This window comes from Vespa velutina, chromosome 3 (genome assembly GCF_912470025.1).
Source record: "Vespa velutina chromosome 3, iVesVel2.1, whole genome shotgun sequence".
Taxonomy (NCBI): Eukaryota; Metazoa; Arthropoda; class Insecta; order Hymenoptera; family Vespidae; genus Vespa; species Vespa velutina.
The window spans coordinates 12,177,914-12,193,189 of record NC_062190.1 but is presented as its reverse complement, the minus strand read 5'-3'; the positions used below and the strand labels follow the sequence as shown (position 1 = coordinate 12,193,189).

At 44.4% G+C, this 15,276-nt stretch overlaps 1 protein-coding gene across 1 annotated transcript in view; it reads left to right on the top strand.

The window, feature by feature from the left end:
- LOC124948170 (basement membrane-specific heparan sulfate proteoglycan core protein) overlaps positions 1–15,276 on the top strand; it is a 90,772-nt gene that overhangs the window by 10,105 nt on the left and 65,391 nt on the right. Inside the window, 10 exon segments of the mRNA XM_047491431.1 lie at positions 5,792–6,151; positions 11,066–11,285; positions 11,359–11,495; positions 11,577–11,661; positions 11,795–11,872; positions 11,978–12,146; positions 12,239–12,399; positions 12,860–13,018; positions 13,594–13,860; positions 14,420–14,536. Of these exon segments, the coding sequence (XP_047347387.1) occupies positions 5,792–6,151; positions 11,066–11,285; positions 11,359–11,495; positions 11,577–11,661; positions 11,795–11,872; positions 11,978–12,146; positions 12,239–12,399; positions 12,860–13,018; positions 13,594–13,860; positions 14,420–14,536 (1,753 nt within the window).

Here is a 15,276-nt window from a genome sequence, read left to right as displayed (position 1 = left end):
CCTCTTCCGTTTCGTTACGTTCTCTCTTCTCTTCGTCCTTCGCGAAACGCTCTCGCAGATTTCACTTATCGCATAATTCCTCTTACACATTTCATATACGTACTCGTTAGCCGATTCCAATTCGTATATTTTTTTTTCTTTGGCTATACGTTTTTTCGTTCGCGGTGATATCTCTCATTCCTGGTAAATTTTTTTTTAACGAAACGAAAAAATAGACACGTACGTCGAAAATATACGACTCTTCGAAAATCTACGATTCGAGCTCTTATTGCAAATTATAATTTCTCATTTGCGCTGAAATCTTTTAAATAAACGAGAACGTCCTGGTAACTGATCTAATTGTTTAATCGCAAAATGTAGAATATAAAAGTTTCGCGTTAATACAATTTATTTCTGTAAAGCGCAATTCGTTCCATCTTCGAGTCCGTCCCAATTCGAGAGAGAGAGAGAGAGAGAGAGAGAGAGAGAGAGAGAGAGAGAGAGAGAGGGAAAGAGAAAAGGAAACATGTTTTCTCGGGGCTTGACCCGTTTCTCGGTCGAACGTTCTATGTCTCGACGAAAATTATCACGGAATTTTCGATGAATATGTAGAAATAGATGTATCATGAGAAAAGAGTAAAGAAAGATTGTACATTTAAAAATGTACATGTTAAAAACTACGACAGAAATTTCTTTTTATTATTTCTCGTCGCAGCAATTCAGGAGAGGATTTATATCTACTGTAAGTCGGAATTATATATCGTAACGCGCAGATATGCCTTCTCCGAAAACTCCCAATCTTCGTTACGCAATTTTTCTTGAGACCGATGATACCATTATATTTGACTTGGAGAAAGTATATTACGCGGACGCGTCACGTTTCATAATCGTATGCCGAGCCGAATGCAAAGCGCGCGCTACCATATACGGTTGAATCCTTCGAAGCGTTTCGTCGAGACGTCACACTTTTTTCTTTTTTTTTTCTCTCTCCTATCGACGACACCTTTGCTGCTGACTCGAGAAAGACCGCGAGTCATCGCGACGCTTACGCGAAAGAAAAAAAGAATCATTTCCGGCGGACGTTCCAGGCATTTTTTTCTTTTTTCCTTCTTTCCTTTCCTTTCGCTTCTTTTTCATTTCTTTTCCTCCTCAACACGGCAAATATCTTGTCTAACGCGGAAGCAGAAAGATAAGTTTCCCACTCGAGGCGCGGCGCGATGCGACGTTGTAAGTACGAGTTAAATCGGACCGACGTTGGTACTATGATCGCAACAAATAAAAATAGCGAAAGAAAAAAGAAGAAAGAGTCGAAAAGAGGGAAGCGCGATTGGACGCGCGAAAATGATGAGAGACGTAGAAAGAGTACCAAAGTCGGTTTTCGCTTTCGGATTCGACACTTTCGATAATCGTCTGTATAAGAATATTCCATTGCTGCTGAGCCAGGCTCGAACGAGCGAGCGCGCACGTGGAGAGCAAACGTTTCTGCCGCGCGAATGTGGCTTAGGGCGACTACACTAAAAGGTAAAGGTGATATTGCGTAAGCTCCGAGAGCGTACGTGTACACGTTAATGTTTGCTGTCTCCTCTTCGATGAGTCAGTCAGACCGCTATAATGCTATATCGAGAATTTGCTCTCTCCGACGAGACGATTAGCCATTTTATTATCAACGGTAACAATTGGATAATAAATTGAACTGTAGAATGCGCAAAAGTTTACGCGAATTTATTGAAAGGCCGGGACGGGAGGGTAGTACTCGGTAGTAAGCGCTCGAGAGGCGTACGCGACGAAAGGACAAAGAGTAACGAGCCATGACAAGCCAACGTCTTTGTAACGTTGATCGAGAGAACTCGCTAGAGAAAATTATTCGAGAGGAGAGGAGCCTCGACTCGAGAATATTAACGATAAGCGCGAACGCGATTACGACTATTCGATATAGATCTATTGTCATTGTTGGGAATCATGACTATTAACGATTGACCAACGATTACAAATAGCACAGGTAGAATTTGAATATTCTATTGTCGGAACAGAGAGTCAGTGGATCAATGATGTCATGGTAAAGGTGACGTAAGTTGCAAATAAGCGCTCTCGTCTTTGCCCGTAAACCTATGAAATATAATAGGTGCTAAGTATATTTTATTGAAATACATTATGTGTGCCGCCAAGGATTGAATTATGCGCTTTTTTGACGAAGCGAAGAAGATAATTATCTAGAAGGATTTTGAGAAAATTTGATTAGCTCCATAAATATTATATAATAGATTTGAAAATGTCATTTGAACGCAATCCTCTTCTGTCATGTTCGCGAACGAACGAACGAACGAACGAAATGAAATATTTGTATTTAAGAATTGAAATGGCTACAGGAAACGATTTGTGTCAATCGCAATGAAAATAGAACTTTAAGAATCTAGCTAGTCTTTAAGGATGCACGCGCCCTTGTAACTCGACGTTTATGCGCACGTAGGTATTTCAAGTTTTTCGACGAAGTAACGGGTGGACATCGCTATTTTAAACGCGGTCGATCTCCGCGTTTTCCGCACCGAAAGAGAGAAAGAGCCAATGTTATTCTTTAAGCGGGCGTGAATCGATCGATGTTCGTTGACCGTTAAAGCGATATATATATATATATATATATATATATGCTATGATATATGTGTACATACATACATACATACATACATATATATATATATATATATGTATATATATTCTCGTCTAGGTTATTAATTCGTAAGAAGAAGATATGCTCTTACTTTTTGATATTCCGCTGGTAGTTTGCCTTTATTATTCTCGTTTTAATCAATCCCTGATGAGTTCTCGGTAATGACCGAAGCTACCTCGGAAGTGTTGCGTTGAAAACGTTATAATTGGTGCTTAATTGGAAAGCCGATATCCACGTATTAGATTTGCTTTCAGAAGCAACGGATAACTTTAGAGCGTTGGGCTAGCGTATTACGGAGGTTTACGGACTACGCCTTCGTAATCCATGAAATTTTTGCCAAGAAAATTGAACTCTTCCTCCCTCTCCTATTTTTCTCCGCGCTTAATCGTTTTCGGCGCTGCAAAGGGAATGAGAAAGGAGGGGGGAGGGGCGGGCGGGTAAGAAAAAACAAAAGAAAAAACAAAGAAAGAAACGTAAAGGTTTAACGATCTCTTCTCTTTCTGTCGACGATAAAGTTCTTTGGTGAGTCATTCGCAAATGAAGTAAGCGCCGCGAACCAGTTAGGCGGCCGAATTGAAACGTTAGATGAGGTCAAATAAAAATGATCGAGCGCGTTAAAGAAAGGAAGGGAGATAGTAAGAGAAGAGAATTGATATTTCCGAGAGCGTACGTCTGGATTGCGTGTGGCAATTAACGAGATGCATCTCCGACCATGTATCGTCTCGCTCTCCTCTTATTTAGGAACGTTTAGAAAAGAATTCTCTCTCTCTCTCTCTCTCTATATATATATATATATATATATACATATATATACATATATACATATATATATATATATATGTATATATATATATATATATGTATATATTTTTTTTTCGACCACGTTCGACTACGTGCGTGATCAAAGCTAAACGATTATGGTCGCATAAAGTTCGGATGGATTCGTGTAAGGAGGCGTGCAAGCGTCGCGACGCATTAGAATTAAGGTCGATCGTTGTTGCTACGCGTCCCCCTGAAGATGAACGAAAGCGCGCACGCTTTCACAGCAGGCATCCGAAGGACGGATGAATCGCGGCACAGAGATTTCGCAGAGAGCAAAGGGCGTCTCGTCTCCTCTCCTTCGTCTTCTTTTCTTCCCTTCGCGCCCTGCGAAGCTCCTTTTATTTCTCTCTTACGCTCCCCCTCTTCCTTTATCCGCCGACCCTTTCGGGGGTGGAGGAGAGCGCAAAGGACGTGGCTTTGCTCGACACGAACGAACGAACCGCTTTGTTCCGTTTTGTAACGGGCCGCGTAACGAAAGACGGCTTTTTCTTTTTTTTTTTTTTTTTTTTTTTTTTTTTTTTTTTTTTCATTTTTCAGAGAGCTTGCCTGAGTCGCTTTTATTCGATCGGTGTCGTCGCGCGAATTCTTTACGTATCGAAACTATATCAAAGGGTTGTGCTTCTTCGATCCGTAAATAAAGAAAACGAGAGAGTCGCGATGATTATCGATCGTTGGTGGATAGCGCGAGACGTACGCGCATACGTACGTCGTTTTCTCGATATAATGTCTTTCTTTTTTCGGGCCGAACGGTATTTCTGGACGATGAGTCATACATTTCTACCGTCTACACTCATTTCTGCCGTCATTGAGTCACAAAGGCGAGTTATATCGTAAAAGTAGCAGTACGCGAGCGACGTACGTAACCCGCTCGTTTATCGTTATTCCTCGATAGAATTATCGATAATCGGAGCTACTTTCCCCTCCTTTCTCTCGACAATCGTAGAAAAGCTTCGGTGTCGGATGACGAATTGTAAAGATTCCAAGTTTTAGCCGAGTTAGCCCCGTCCAAGGATTCGCCGTAGCTCGGTTATGTCAGACAATGGACTATTAGGGCAGTTTCGCGTTAAGCCGCTCGACGGGGGCTGCTCGTACCTCTTTTTATACTCTTGGGCATTCGTCGAGAGGGTGCCTGCTCTCGAGTGGGCTCTCGAGTTGCACGTTCCCAACCGACACGTATTCTCCCTCCTCCTATTTACCCCTCCCCCTCCCCATCTCTGAGAATTAGGAGGGCCGCGCTAGGCTTCGTAAGGCTTTGTCGCTCTCGCACTCGAAAGAGAGGCTCGAAAGACGCTCGAATTCCTTTGTACATTGCCTCACCGCTATTTCCCGATAGCGATCGGGGATGGACGGGGGCCGATCGGGGACGGCGGGGAGGGAGGGACCGGCGGCTGGTTGTGTGCGGACTCGTGGAGAATAAAAGATCGATCGAGAACTCGTCGCTACGTTCGGCCCATCCGCGATGACTTTTTCTCTTCTTTTCTCTTTCCTTTTTTGTTTTTTCATAGGCGACAACGTTTTCAAAACGTTCCAAGTCGTCGTCGTCGTCGCCGCCGCCACGTCGTTTCGGCCGCATTAGAAACATTATTTTGCCTATAAGGTAGGCCCTTGCGACGTATATTTGCGTTTCTTTGAATATTTTCATTGAGACGAAAATCGCTAGTACGTATCTCGGTTTCTAGCGTAAGAAGGGATCGAGGTCGTCTTGCGATTCTTTTTTTTTTTTTTCCTTTCTTTCTTTCTTTCTTTCTTTCTTTCTTTCTTTCTTTCTTTCTTTCTCTCCGCTCAATCTGTATAGCGCGCGAAAAAGAGCTTCGTTCTATGTACTTAGGAACCATAATCTCATATAATGTGGTTGTAGTGGGTAGCGTTTCATCGTAGTTTCAGGTCTCGGTGATTTAAAAAAGATATGCGAACGATGAGATACCCTCGGATGCGCATGCAAGCGTAAGTACTCTTCGATTCGAGGTCGAACTTAACGATTCGGTACAAGTTGTATCGTGATTACCATACGACATGTACAATCGTACCGCGTCTCTTATATTTCTCGTCGCAACGCGTCATTTCCTAACGACTAATCGAATTTCTTTCGCGTACGATTCTTCCGATCGAACGATCCGCGTATCCAAGCGGAAGGAGCGTTCGCTAAAGGCGGCAATATAAAAATATGTCCTCGCCGACGACGGCACTCGTCAAAACAATGAACTTTTCGAATTTGTCGATTTTTCGAATTCATTTCATCGGATATCACGCGGTATGTGCGCGTGACGTTGTGTTAAGCATGCGATTTGCATAATTCGCTAAATTCTATAATAACGTTCGTTATAGCATTTGCCAGAGCAAGAATATGGTATAACAACCAACGAGTCGCCGTTGAGAGATTATGCACCGGAGACGACTGGATGGAAGAAAGAAAGAAAGAAAGAAAGAAGGGGAGGAAGAGATACATCTATCCATGCTCGATCGTCGGAAGTGGGTCTCGCCGGGGAGGAATTATTTGCTTTCGTCAAAAACATGCGGCTTTGGTCTGCCTTCCGAAAGATATCCGGCTCCAGTCCCGGGCGCGAGCACAGGGGCCCTTTTGTCGTCGAGCGGACTTGCCTTCTTCTCTTCCCTTATCTTTTTTTTTGCGCTAGAATCGACAAACTTCCCTCGAAGAGAACTCACGAAAGAAGAAGGCGCGCCGCGGTTTGTCAAAAGTCTATACATATTTTCATTTCTCATTGGCGATTGGAAATCTTTGCCCATCGTACGTATATCGTCCTTCTCGACTCCTTCTCCTACGTATACGTACTAACGCCGAGATATTTCATGATCCTATCGTATAATATTCATATCGTAATTGGCAAACGGTAATTTTGTCGAAAATATTAAAAAAGAAAAAGAACATTTAGCGCGCATACCGCCAGCCGGTTGGATCTCGTTCAACGAAACGGTGAAAGAGAGAAAAGTAAGCCTTACTACCGGCCGTGGGATGTACTTTCCAAGTACTTAGATATAAAACCAACGGCGACCAACGGCCGTATTTCGGCTATGCGCGTTTACAGTGAAAACAAAGTGTCGAGTTTTGAAAAAAGTGACGATCGATCGTCGCTCTCGGATATCAGCTTTCAAAGCTTCGGCAAGAACTACCTTTGGCTTTCTCCTTCCTTAACAAAGCGCGTCGTGCGCGCGCGAGAGAGAGAGAGAGAGAGAGAGAGAGCGCGCTCGTGCTCGCGCGCGCGAACGGGTAGACGAAGAAATAGACCGGAAGAGTCTATTTTCGAGCGAACGAGCGAACAACGCCACGTCGAGAGTAAATGTAAAGTTGCAAAAAGAGCTTCCTCCTGTCCCTTCTCGGATATTTTGCGAATGCGAAAAAAGAAAAGCGTCCTCGCGAATAACCAGCTAGAACAGTGACTCTTCTGACTGGCAGATCGTAGCCCGAGGGATCTTTGATTTGCCGAAACGAGTCAGGCGAGACATTTTTCTCGGGAAATCAGACCGACGTGATTTCCGCAATTTCGCGTGGAGCCTTGCGGAAAATGCGGTGTCCGAGAGGATTGCCCGCTTGATATTTGGCCTCTCTGTCTCATTGGTACATATCTCTCCATCTCTATCTCTCTGTGGATATGAAACTTCATATAAGATCATCCTCGAGGAAATCTCCTCTTCTTCTCTCCTCCCGTTCTGGCTTGGGAAATAGCACGTGTCGTTTATTTCTCCCCTCCTAGCCGGCCGACATCTTTCTTTATTTTTCGAACGACACTCGACGACTCGCTTATAAATACATAAGTAATATACATTTTTCCCGATATAAATCCAATATAGATAGATAGATAGATGGATAGATAGATATAGGGGGAGTATCACGAGGTAGATATTTTCTAAGGGCTACGTTCTCCGAATCGGGACTACTAAAATTTAGCGACAGGCACGTGTGCGACATTCAAGAAAAGATGGCTCGACGACGTCAAACTGGATGAAGGGAAATTTTTCGCGCGTGCGGATGTTTCTCGTGCACACGAAGAGGAGCTCGTTGTTCCGTTGAGAGGCTGTTAAAATGCAAAGGGGCGCGGTTAAACGATGCCCCGGACCCGCCACTCGCACGCTCTTCTTCTACTCGCGAGTAGGATTCGCTGCCGCCGCCGCCGCGTGCGACCGCTATTTAGTATTCCGTCGCCTTCTAGCGAGTCTCACCTCGCTAACGTGTTCCTCGCATTAATATACCATAGCTTAAGACAAAGGACGATCGTTGGGTGCCTTCCTCCTCCTTTCTGTTCCCTCTCTGTCCCCCTCACGGAAGCATGGGCACGTCGGCTTGCTTCTTCCACCCACTGAGCTTCGAGAGCCGCCTCGGAGCTTTGGCCTCCGAGAGCTTCTTCGACACTCGACCGACCGTATATTTTCGTTAACTCGAAGCCCGTCGAGAGGTCTCTCAAATTGCCGGGATTTTCGCCTTCCATCTCTAGCGCGTTCGCGCCTTCGAGTTTCTTTCTCGTACTCTTCATATTTTTCTCATACCAATCTCTTTCCTTTCTCCTTTCTTTCCTCTATATTCCTTTTCTTTTTCTCAAAATATTTTCGTTCGTTCGTAAAAAAACGAGGGTGAGCGAATTAAAAGGGGTTCGCGTAAGATCCTTTGAACGTAATAACGAAGAAAATCATCGTGCTTATCCAAATCGAAACTTTTGCAAATTTCTGTTGCTCCATGCGTAGGACATTTATACCGGCCAGGGTTATCGAGGTTACTCGCCTTGACCTTTTGCCAGATTGCAAGCTCCAATTATAATAACTATACGAGTCATCGTTTCTCTCTCTCTCTCTCTCTCTCTCTCTCTCTCGGTTATTTGCGATCGAATGGAGAAGAAATCCGTTGATTATTCCTTTCGTTCCCCTCCACTTTTCTCCACAAATCGCTCTCACTTACATCTCAGTTACATCATTTTCCTGATAGAAATGTGGAAGGAGGAGAGAGAGAGAGAGAGAGAGAGAGAGAGAGGAGGGAGGAGAGATAAATTAAACGACCGCGGTAAACGATGAATATGCGTTGCCACGTGTAGGCACGCAACCAGCCTACGGATCGACGAAACGCGTCTTTCGCTCTAATTAATTCTAAAGACTTTAGCGAAATTATTATATAGGCGCGCATCGTTCTCTAAGAAAAGGCAAAGATTTAGAATTTTCCAATGTAACATATCGCTTCTAGATGTAACGAGCGATAGTTAAACATCTAGCAGCGAATACTCTCTCGCGAGTACCTCTCGTTTCTTCGGGGGCAAATCTTCCGTGGATGAGTCACCGTTTCTTTTTCGTTCGCGGTTTAACGACCTCGCGGCTCTCATTCTCGCGCGTGCGACTGCGCGAGATAGCACCCGTTCTTTGCTTTTCTTATCGAAATTTATCCTTTTAACATCGGGAAAATAACTTTTTCTCGCCGACAATTTGCCCGTTCGAAGGAGTCCTTCCGTGGTTTTCATCATCGAGAAAAGTTGCGAGGTTTTTTTCCTTTTTTTAATATTATCAAATAATTATCGTAGGTCGTCCGCGGTTAACTAGAAAGCTCATCCATCGATGCGTTGTGTATATTCCATCTATTGTAGGTACGTGAAAACGGGTCACCGTCGTCGGTTCGATTACCTAATCGGTGTTCGTCCGTAATGACGCTCGGCGTAATGAGCACGTTGCAGCTGTTACAAAATAGAATCGTATCGTTGGCGTTGTTTAGTTCGAGAAAGGTGTGGATATCAGAAGGATGGAATGTCTCTTATCTTAGGTGCGCGTCATCGAGCGAGCGAACAAACTGCGATGGCCTAAATATGGGCCACCGTTTGAAGATGCGAGTTTGTTTCGCGCGTAACACGATCGATCGCTCGGCGAACGATCGATAAAGAAATCTTTATCGAGAACGATCGAGCACGGAGACTCGATCTAATAATCGCTCGAGTTCGACCACTTTCCATGACGGCCGCCGAAGGAGGAGACAGTAAAGATAAATCCCAATAAAGATAGTATATATATATATGTATGTATGTATGTACGTATGTATCTACGTACGTATGTATGTATGTATGTATGTATGTATATAAATCGCGCAAAAAATATTAACAACGCAATATTAATGCGCGCGTAGAAGCGAAATCTTTCCCCCTCTCGCCCGACCCCTCTACTTTCTTTTCTCAGTTCGACTCTCTTCGAGGTCCTTAGCGACGCAGGACGAATTCCCTTTGGGCACTTAACCTGCGCGGACACGTATTTCCCATGCATTTTAAGGATTTCGGACTGTAGGGGCGGTGTTTTGTCGAAGTATGAGCACGTAGTTGCCGCGAAAGGATCATAGAGTGGACTTAGCTCGAAAATCCCGTGTAAAACTTGGCCGGAATAACAAAGTTCCGTCTAGCCGGCTCGAATGCTTCCCGATGCGATGCTCTCCCTTCGGCTCTTTTATTCTTCCACCGAGCCGTATACCCGACGCTCTTCGGGAGATTTATATTTCCGCAAATTTCTCACCCTACTTCTCCCTGGTACGCCTCCTAATACGTGCTCCCCTCCATAACGTATTTTAACTCGACCAATCCCCCCTACCTCCAGCCCATGTCTCCTCTACGTGTCTTACCCTGGAATCATCTTGATCGTCTAAATTAAAGTTGATCGATCTAAGTGGGTCGATTTAAGTAACCGATACACGCTTATACTCCGTTCCTTTTTATCGAGCAGTAATATAATCGAAAAGGATGCGTCGCGATCTAAAGAGATGACCTCGGACGTAATCTATTAAATATATATTTTCTCGACGTCTATTCGATTACCCGAGCGCAAGCAGCGTCGGCTAGTCGATAAATTCCGAGTTTAGAACGCGGTGTGCCACGAGCGACGATTAATAAGTCGTCTAGTGTCATTATCCTCGTTAAAGTCAGTAACTCTTCCTCGTTCGGATCCCTTACCACCCCGTAAAGGAATAAGGATACTTTTACGTCGGTGGATGCTATAGAATAGGGAATAATCGGCTTTGCTCGTTTCTCGTTTTTTCTTTCTTTTTTTTTTTTCTTTTTTAACGCATAAACGTGCGCTAACGCAAATTCCTTTTCGGCCAGCTCAATTCACGAGACTTTGTTGCGTCCCCATAACGATAGGTCAGATTTTCTTCGTATCTCGTGTTTCGGTACACGTAGATGGGGTAAATCGTCCTCTTCGTTCGGTTAAGTCAGTTAGAGGGAGAGAGAGAGAGAGAGAGCGCGGCCAGTTGGCTGCCCATTGGCTGTCTCGAGGCTTTCGAATCACGGATCGCACGGCTCACACGACTCGCGCGTGCGGTTCACGAGAGAACCCGACTCTCGAGCCCGACGAGAATGCCGGGTACGATCCTGAATTTATATCGCGTGTTTAGGTGAGAATTGCTTCTTTACGAGGGGCACGTGAGAACGCTTCGCGATAGCTCTATATATACAATAGCCGTACACACGCGAATGTACATGATCTGCCATCTATGTGTCTATGTACATACGTGTTTGTGTGTAAGAGTATAACGTATCGGATATGCAACGAATCGCGAATACGTGTAGGCGCGCGCCACCTTTTTTTCATCCAATTTATGCCAAAGATTTGTACTCTGATTCTTTTCAGAACGATGACTTGGTTTTCGATCAAGATGGCAAACAATCGAGCTTGGAAATTCCGTTGATCGAAAAACACGAGGAGCAATCGATCTTTCATAGGATAAAGAGATCGTTCTTTAGTTTTTTCGATCCCTTCGTATCCGCTACTACTACCAATACCAGTGGTATTAACGTCGACAACGGTACCACCACTTCAGCGACCGGTACCACGTTATCGTCGCCGACGAGTGAGTCGATCCTTATTTCTCTACACACTTGGATCGATCGTTTCTCTCATAATTCATCTTTCTTTTCTTTCAGACTTTCGAAAAAATGAGGACACCGTTGGCCAGATCGACGATACGAATAATACCGACATTACGAAATCTAAGAAAACCAGTCCGAATTTGGAGAGATTGATTCGGGATAGTCAAGAGGAGTACGTCGACGATAAGCAGGTAACGCGAAATGTTTGAAATTGTTGAAATTTTCATAGACAAGTATCTGATTAATCCGTTGAAAAATTATTCCCCCGATAGGAGAACGAGATCGGTGACGTGGCGGAAGGGCGAAGACAACCGCAGAATTATGTCAATTCCGACGACGAGGACCTCGTGGCGTCGGGTAAAAATATTCTTCTCTCTCTCTCTCTCTCCCCCTTTGTATATACGGATAGAAAAAAAAAAAATATATATATATATATATATATATATATCTTGTTCGAGCTGTCTCAGCACCGCCGAGTTTTTCCTTTCAGGCGAGATCGAGGGTAGCGCAACGGACTCGGACGTTTCCCAACCTGTCACGGAGGGACAAAAGATCGAAGGAAAGGCCCGTAAGTAATATTCCGAAGAAAAGTCGGTATAGTCGGCTGTGTAACGGACAGGATAAATGAACGTTTAAGGATCATAAAACGTGATCGAATCGATCGTTTCGACAGGATTTTATCGGATAACGTTGACGGTTGGCGAGCCTTACAGAAGAGAGTACGCCGACAGAAAGAGCAGGGAGTACAAGGAGCTAAGCGGTAATTTGACCCAGGCTTTGGAAGAGCTATACGCTCGACATATTCCCAATTACGATCACATGGCCAACGTCATTAAAATATCGTAAGTATATTAAATATACTACGTATACCTGGTGATAGGAGGTAGAAGACGAGTGAGCAGACGAGACGAAAAATATAATATATTATTTTCAGGCCAACGTCCGACGCGTTTACGTCACAAGTCACACTCGACATTGGTTCTACGTTCACGGATGAGTTGGAGGTACGGGATATACTCGAGAAACAGTTGCAGTATCATTCCTTGGGAAGCATCCAAGTTGGTCCGGAGGGATTCACTTTCCGACATTTTCTAGGTAACTTTTTCCGCAAAAGAGCACATTTCGGCATTAGGAAATGATCGATTCTTCGTCGTACTTGGTCGCGCTTGGCAAAAGAGTAAAGTTTTCCCAACTATTGCATACGTCGTACGTATTATGGTAGTACGTAAGTACGTGGTACCTAGTAATGTCTAACCCACGTAGAGAGAGAGAACATGTTCTTTCGAAGAATGGATCGTTTCCATCCGAAGAAATGGAAGAGAGAGAGAGAGAGAGAGAGAGAGAGAGAAGCACGTTATGATAACGTCAAGAATGTTACATCATGCACCGCGGATGCACATAGAGCAACCGTAGTTGGTATTGCGCATAAGATTTCTTTATCGCCGCTTTTTAAAGTTCCTCCTTTTATTATTTTCTTTTTTCTTTCTTTTCTTTTCGTAATTTTTGACTACCACGACGGCAATGGCATTGCGTTTCAATGATCACCAATGAGCAGGGATGGAAAACGTATTACCGGAATGCGATCAATCGAGCGAATTAACGTGTAGAAACGGTGCATGCGTGCCATTAGATTCGCGCTGCGACGGCACGGACCAATGCGAGGATGGATCCGACGAGGTCGATTGTCACTCTACGTTACGGCCGACTACGACGCGTAAGTATTATGTCTCTATCGTCATAAGGGCCGTCAGAAAGGAAGAGATGCGCTTCGTATCGAACCTTCGGCCCTTCTATAATCCTTGCATTTGCTATTTCTACAGCTTTTCCTCTTTTCGAATTAACGCTTTATTTTTCTATCCGAGCATTGGATAACTTACTCGATGGGTAAATAAAATCCTATTTGAACGTATTAACGCATTCGCCCAACTGATTCTCCTAACTGCTTATCATTAATATTAACCGAAGACAAATGGCTTTTAATATTTTTTCCATGCCGAGCTCTCGCTCTTGGTTGCGTCGCGTGCCTCTTTCTCAATAAATCGCGTCGAAGAAAAAAGCCAATAGTTTATATATACATGCGTATGTATATATATATATATATATATATATATATATGCATGCACGAATGCACGCGTTGGGAAAGTCGCGAAAGAGAGAGAGGGGCCACGCGAAGGAACCAGGAGGAGAAAACTGTCCGCCGAACTCGCTGAATGCAGAATTGTCGAATCTTTCGCGCGAGTATGTATGTATGTATATACATATGTCATATCGCGATATGACACGCGATAGACGTTAGCGAGAGCGAAGAAGAGAGATGGCCTTTGCCAACGGAGGCAACCAGCGAGGGCGAGGAGCCGACCGACACAGGGGAGGGGGACCTGAAAAGAGCCAAAGGAGAGGAAGAGGATTCGACCTTGAGGGCAGCTTCGAACAAATGTCGCGCCGACGACGTGGTCCGCTGTCAGGATGGAAGTCGTTATATTTGTTCCGTACAGCGATGCGACGGCGTGCCGGATTGCGAGGACGGGGCCGATGAAGTAGGATGTCCGCATTCAGGTATAACCAGCGGACCCTTTTAATCGTCCAAACGAGCCGCGATATTATCTCTCTTACGTAGCGTAACTCTAGCTTCATAGGTACGGAAGGATCGAGCAAAAAAACCTGGCATCGCCGTACGAGGAAGGGACGTGTCCTATACGAGATATATAGTTATTTCCTGGCCAGTCCCGTGTGGGACTATTTGCGCGATGCGCGTTAAAAGTCAAACGTTTCTATCTAATTCTAATTTCAACGCAGAATGATTCGATATATTTTAACCGTTTGGATGATTCGTCGTCTCCTTGTAATTATTCACGACGAAAATGAAGATGCTTCGAAAATGTTATATATCCTGTACATATGTATATGATTTTTGCTAAACATTTATGCATGTTTATATCGCAAAATGGTAGATAAAGATATATTCTTTTCGCGATATGCATCACCGTTAGCCGCATACACCTATAGGGCGTACTAGACGCGCCGAAACAGTTTTTTTCGCCGTTAAAGAGCACCGGTTTAAACGATTCTGAGACGAGTTCGAGGTTATTAAAAAATTCTTTGTACGGTCTCGCAGGCTGCAAGTTTGGCGAATTCGCTTGCGACGTGCGAAGGTGCATCCTGGAATCTCAACGTTGCAACTTCGTCGAGGATTGTCAAGACGGAAGCGACGAGCACAATTGCAACTATCCCGGTGAGTATCGAACGTTTTCTTATATAGTTTACTTTGCAGAAAACTGGTTTACCGTAGGGGCGACCGAGAGGGAACGAGGGAGATAGAAACATGAACGGTAAGAGGAATTTATCCTCCGACCGAGCTTATCTACGGTCGGTCGAAGAGACTCGTAGGTAGAAGAGAATAATGGAAGCTGCATTATCGACGGTGATATCGATCGATGAAGAGCGAGGGAATATCGTATCTATCTCGGTAGGACGAATCGTGCCTAAACTCGTGGGCCGGGGCGGGGGAGGTAGTAGTAGTAAGAGATTGTAAAGTTTGAGAAAATAAATGTCGAGGAAAGTTTATTAAAAAGTTTGCTCTAATTCGTAGAGACGCACGCGTCTTCTTGTCGTTTTAGTGTCGAAAGACACGGACTTTTTCTCCCCTTTTGATAAAAATAGGGTCAGGTGGAAGGTGCGGAACTACGAGCGAGTCGTCGACGACGACGACGACGACGACGACGACGACGACGACGAGCAAGCAGGACGTACCTACTGAATATTCAAAAACTCGAGAGCTTTTTCCCTGCTCCTATTTCACGAGCACAACGCAGTCTCGTGCACTCTCCCTTCCTTTCGTTCCGTACTCGTTCTCTCGTCGTCTCGTCAACAACGCGGAAAGGAGAACGGCCAATCTGCCAGAGCCGCGCTTACACGTCCTCCCCGCGTCCGCCTTTCTCTCAAAGCGAACGTCGATTAATTCGATTTACTTAA